This window comes from Mesitornis unicolor, unplaced genomic scaffold (genome assembly GCF_000695765.1).
Source record: "Mesitornis unicolor isolate BGI_N332 unplaced genomic scaffold, ASM69576v1 scaffold21635, whole genome shotgun sequence".
NCBI lineage: Eukaryota > Metazoa > Chordata > Aves > Mesitornithiformes > Mesitornithidae > Mesitornis > Mesitornis unicolor.
Window position 1 is genome coordinate 1 of NW_010187809.1, and position 6,304 is coordinate 6,304.

At 37.2% G+C, this 6,304-nt stretch overlaps 1 protein-coding gene across 1 annotated transcript; it reads left to right on the forward strand.

Moving 5' to 3' along the window:
• Positions 1-955: 955 nt before the first annotated feature.
• Positions 956-6,089, forward strand: LOC104541514 (chromosome unknown open reading frame, human C9orf64; the record flags this gene model as incomplete). The annotated part of the gene is made up of 3 exons (XM_010185593.1): positions 956-1,215; positions 4,327-4,522; positions 5,795-6,089. Coding segments are annotated over 3 exons (689 nt in total), but the record flags the coding sequence as incomplete, so codon positions are not given.
• Positions 6,090-6,304: the final 215 nt, after the last annotated feature.

Genomic DNA, 6,304 nt, shown 5'->3' on the forward strand with positions numbered 1-6,304 from the left:
GGTTAGTGAGCGCCGGGGGAGCGGAGGGATCGCTCCGGGCAGCCGAGGAGGGCGAGAGGGTGTGTGTGGTGGGGGGCACGCACACCGAAGACTGAGCAGTGAGTGTGAAGTAAAGGAGCTGCCCGGGAAACCGGAGCCGTTTGGTTAATCTGTGTGTGCCAGGCGTCCCGTAGAGCTGGAGGGGAGGTGACTGAAGGTGCTCTAACAATGCCTTATCCTGAAACCACCTAACTGGGGCTCTTAATTGGGGTATCTCTTCTTCCATTAAAAAGACTTCGAGGAATGTCTGTAGCCAGCTATTGGCGACTTCTGTTATTTCACCTGTGTTACCTTAAGATGAATTGCATGTTTGCATGACAAATGAGAAGATTAGGCTTAAACTGAGAATCCTCTAGAAAAAGTGTCTCCAGTATGTCTGGACACCCATATGCCTCCAAAGCCAATACTTTAGCGCTCACTTTTTGGTGCTGTTGTCAGAAAAATCCATTTGTAGGTATAGATGGAAGTTTTAATTAATTCCCTGTGTATTTGTTTGTAAAATAAGGGAAGGTTTGCATTATGATACTCCTTGTAAATGCACAATGTGATTAGGAGCTAAGGGAATACAGGCTTATGCTGACTGTAACTACAAACTGTATTTGTTGGTGTGCTATGTAAACACCACACTCAAAGATGGAGACTAAGCTGTTGGGGAAAATTGCGTGTAAAAAGTAAGAAAGGTTCCATGCTTGCATGTTGGAAATTCTTATCTGTAGAAGGAAGCACTGTGTACAAACATGCATTTGGTTTTACACACCTATGTGAGTGAAATTATCACTGAACACTTAGTTGACTTTAAGAGTTGATAGACTCTCTAGATTTTACTGTATAAGTGTTCCGATCTGTAGCAGGCCACTGCTACAGGTCTTAGAATATCTTATGGTAACCTAAACATCTTGTTTCTACTTTTCTGAAGGAATACCCATTACCAGTGCATCGTATTTTGCCACCATGACGCTTGAACAAGTTAGACATGTATTTCGCTCTGACACAGAAGTGCCCATTCCTTTGATTGAAGAAAGGCACCAGGTGCTGAATGAAAGCGGAACAGTTCTGTTGGAGAAGTTTGGAGGCTCTTTCCTCACCTGTGTTAAAATGAGTGAAAAAAGTGCTCAGAAACTACTATGTCTAGTACTGGAAAATTTTCCTTCTTACAGGGATGAAGCTGTATTTGAGGTAAGCATGTTATAACAGTGAGTTTCTTATGATAAGAATTTACTCCTTACTGATTGTGATTTTACAAGACAGCTCTTGAGTTGTCTATGTGAACTTTTCTGAGAGGATAGTCTGTCCAGTATTGAGCTAGTATTTGTGAATTTTGGGAGTTTTTAATTCAGGAAATGCAAAGTGAACAGAAATGTTTCTGTGGGACTCGGTGTATTCCAAAGTAAAATTCAATGAAAATAAGAAGGAAAATTACTATTATTTTAGTAATTTTGGCTCAAATCAGTAAAGACATTGGTCAATATAATGAAAGCAGTTAACCTTAATTATGTAAATTGCTGTAAGTAATACAGCTAGGGAAGAAAGTCTTTTAAATAATAATATTTAAATTTAAATAATATTTGGATCACAGTATACGTTTTTGTTAAACTGAGGTAAAATTACTGAGATTTCATTTCTCTATCAGTCTAAACCTCTGGAAACAAGATCACACAACTTATTAACAGTAAAAGAACATTGTTTCTCTTAAGTCCTTAACCATTCAGGAATGTATTTCTAATGAGAAGCATCACTTTTTTCTCCAGAGAGCCATTTTATTCATATGCTGTCTCTGTCTTCATGACTTTATTGTAATTTATTTTGATATACTCCAAGTTCCTGATTAGATCACAACTTCTTTGTATTCCTTACAAATGTGTAATATTTGAGATAATTTCTGACCGAAAAATCAGGATATCTTTTCCTTTTTTTTTTCCCCCCCCCCCTGATTTTCTTGAATTGGTACCAATCCCCCTCTACCATCTCTTCTTCTACCTTGAAGATTTCCACAACTAATGAAGGAAATGAAACTCTGGTAAAATTGTGAAAATGTACAACTACTAGGAATCTACGCTATAACTGTTGTTGATTCAAGTGTTGCACAAATGACTGCAGGCCAGAACTAATCCCTATTTTTGGCAGGGTTGACAGTACACTGAAGCTTTTTGGAGCTGTTTTCCTGAAGGAAATTGATGGGAAGTAACCAAAGATTGGTCTTTTTTGTGCCTCTGGCTTTACCTATACAGGCCTGGTGTTTGTTTAGCATCACTGACATATGTATCTGGTACTGTGTCCAGTTCTGTCGGCTGTAGTATTCAGCTGTTATGTTACATTATTATGTCCAAAAGACTTGATTGTAGTGGCAGTGCAGCCTATACTAATAGTCTGTACAATCTTTCCAAGGTTACTCCCTGGAACACCAGTCACTGGAGCTTTGAATCTATTGTGTTTATTGCTTAAATCTGTTCTTCAGTGTGTAGTATTATTTTAATTTGTCTCCTGCTATGAAGTAAGATGTGTTTACATGAAAAATCAGACGTTCTTTCTAACTAAGCTCTGCAGTTACTTGTTTAATTTATTGGGAATTTTCACATATAAAGTATTTTTAAATTATTTTTATGATCAAAAAGGAAGTATTTTCCAATTAAAGAGGTAACTATTTTCTTATCTTTATACTGACTGTATTCATTGACGTAATGTCTTTCATGAGATGATGCTAAGTGTTTTATAAAGCAAGCCTCCCTAAAAGCAGCAGCAGGCTACAGAATGAAAAGATGTTCCAAAAATTATCCCAGACCATAAACGCTGACCTAGTAGTAAAGCCTGTTGCATGAATATGGAAGCTGTTTTTCTGCTTTCGCTAAGCAATATGTGTATTTTGAAGGTGGGTGAAATAATGTAGACCAAGTTTACACCCTACTTGTTTAAAAAAAAAAAAAATCGGTCTTAGCCACCTGATGCAGGTTGACCTCTCACAAGTAAGACTTTGCCTTCAATAAAGGGTAAGGAGGGAACTGAAAAGATGAGATATCCAATAGCAAACCAGTGGTTTTTTAGTACCTTCCCATAATAGGAATATATATGATTTATAAAATAAATTCTACAATAGAATCATGTTATCACAGACCACTACAGGTTTCCTGCATTCTGACCTAGGGCAGCTTTTAAAATTAACAGAATTCTTTGGTTATATGTTTTTCCATACACAGACACAAAGTATTTTTCACAATTACGCGTTATTGAATGTAATTGCAGAACCTGCCTATGTTCTTTGCTTCTGAAAAATGAATTGCAAATCAAAACTAAAATCCCCAAAACCTCTTTGTCCTTGGGTGGCTAACTCATGTTTAGATGCTGTGCTGAATTTTCATCTTGACAGAAGTTTAAATGTATGACTATGTTATACTTGCATACCAGGATTTTGGTGTTTTGATGTAGACTCAGTGGAGTCCTTTCTGAGCTTTTCAGTCATCTCTTGATATTGTGTGTATTTGTCTTTTATTTCCCATCACCTGGGGCCAAGGTTGTAAAATTATCATGGTCTTCCTTTTCTTTGCTTTTTTTTTTACTAGCTGTGCTTTCACATTTTACTCTTTGCCAACACAATACACCTTTCTTTGTTCAGTATCGGTAGGTCATAATTAGTTATGTCTCTTGATACTGGCTCATAATGGAGAGGTGACATGTATTTGTGAATACGCTTCAACTGGAGCTAATTTTCCTCTCCTCTGTAACTAGCAAGATACACTACACACACAGAAGCAGCCACTGAAGTTTTCACTAGAATTTTACTTCCTTAACATTACAGATAAATCAAATAATTATATGTCTTAATTGTCAAATCCAATACATGCCTTTTACACTTCTCTCCTTGAAATAAAAGGTTAGATGAACACTAGGGTTTCTGAGTGAATTAATGTTTGTGGGACTCCAACTACAGTGTTTGCTGAGTGGAAGTAAACCAACATTAATATGTTCCTAGACCCAAGCAGAATCTAAGCAATTTTTATTCTACTGCAGCAACTTCTACTATGGTTTTTCTTTTATTTCAATTTATTTACCAGCATTCAATGTATTTATCAGATTCCATATGATACTTGTTTGTGGTTTGATGTTTAGATTTTAAGGTATTTAAGAGTGTTGCACTTTTATTCTATTTTAGTTAAAGAATATGTTTGCTTAACCAAATGATAGTTTATATTTCATTGAACAATGTAACTCTTCTGTGTTTCTGTCTGTGTCTCTACTGCTGATGAATTATTGAAGTTTCAGGCACTGAAGTAATTTGTAAATTTCTTTCATCAGAAAAAAAAGGTGTCTTTCTACAAAAGGGCACAAATACTTGTGGCTGACACATGGAGTGTATTAGAAGGCAAAGGAGATGGCTCCTTTGATGACATTTCCAGTCTGACTATATTTTCCGACTACAGAATTCCTCAAGTTCTCGTTCACTTAAAAGCTATGAAGTATTCTGAAAAACTAATGAAGAAGCTACGTGAAGGTTTGTGCCTCACTTACTAATGTCAACTAGTCTTACCTCTTGAGATTGTGAACTAAAGCTGCTTTAAAAACACAATGTTTTGTCCATGTAAGGGTTATGTGTACCTTTTTTCCTCCATGGAACAAGGACTTCTTATGTAGCAATGAGGTAACAGGAAGGAACTTACTCTAACAGTGATCTTGAATGAGATCTTAAGGTTACGTTTTTAAAAAGATCGAACTGTTCCTTGGATTAAATATCGATAAGGGAGGGATTAAAGAAACTCTTAAACCAGCTGATCTCTGAGTTTCTGAAGGGCTGCTGTTGCCAAAACCACTTCTCAGCATGAGTATAGCTAAGATTTTTGAGGCTTAGATAAAAGAAGCAACATATTTTTCATCAGTTCAAAGATTATGTAAAAGCATGGGGATTCCTCTTTATCTGTACTGAACAGCTAGTGGCAAGCAAGGTAATATTGTAAACAGCAATTAAAAAAAAAATGTTGTAAATGAAGTTAATTGCATAAAACTAGAGTCTTTTTTTAAGCGTGGTTCCATCTTCCAGTACTTATTAACTATGAACTTGAATGAATAAAAACAAAAACCAATCAATTTTCTACTTTAAAAGGACTGTATTTAGAGATAGGACTGCTATTATGCAAATTTAAAATTACAGAGCAAGAAAAACAGATGAAAGCACTTGTCTGTGGATATTAATAGAATGGCCATATACATATGTATGTGTGCGCGTCGGTGCACCCGTCTGTCTCTGTCAGGGTGTGTCTGTGTCTGTTGGTCTGTGTGTCTTCATTCGTCTGTGTGTATATAAAATGCAGACAATTTATGTTTTCCATAAATCCTAGTAAAAACATTCCCGTACAACTCAATGAAACAAATAGTCCCTTTAGATTTTTAAAATTATTTTAAAATATTAGTTATTCTGGCAGTAAATATAACATCCTGTAATTATGTTTGACTATACTTTTTTGTCTCCACAAGCAAAAAAACAGTCATGTAATGTGCAGCATAATACAAACATCTGTTCTTTTCTTAAATCACTCTCTAGAATTCAGGATGTTGTTTTAATTCAATGGGAGGTAAATATGTAAGTGCATATGGTAAAATTGAAGTAATCATTAGAAATTGTATAGCAACATTATTAGCACTTGCAGTGCAAGTCTTGAAAGTCCTAAATGGAATAAACGTTGAGGGCAGGAGAAACAAACCAAATCCAGGCTATCTTGGGGCTTCTGTCTCTTGAACATAATTGGATTGTTGTCTCTGTGTCCTGCAGGAACAATTTTCCAGTCTGGAGATACAGAAGAGGTGGAGATCCGTGGCTGCTCTATTTGGTGTTGTGCGTTGATCTGTCAGCACCTGCTGGAGCTCTATGAGAAGAAGGGTCAGGACATGCGTGAAAAGATCAACGCGGTGTTGCTGGATTATCATCTCTGGGATTATGCCAGGGATCACAGGGAAGAGATGAAACATATCCCATTTCACCGAGTACGGTGTATATATTACTAAGTCCATTCAGATAGCTATTGTATTGGTGCATTATCTTTTTGAATTGCAGTTATTCTTTTCCTGCGATTGTTTGCTGTATAATAATTCAGAACTGGCTCAAATAAAATCAAATGCTTACTTCTGTTGATGTAACACCCTCCTCCCGCCGCCGGGGGACGCTGTGGGCAGTGGGGCGCGGGGCGGTGCCGCCGGACGTTGTTGCCGTTGCCTAGCGAGGCGCCGTAAACAGCAGGCAGAGACTGGCGGCTGTCGCTGTCCCGCTGGCTACGCCGCGGCC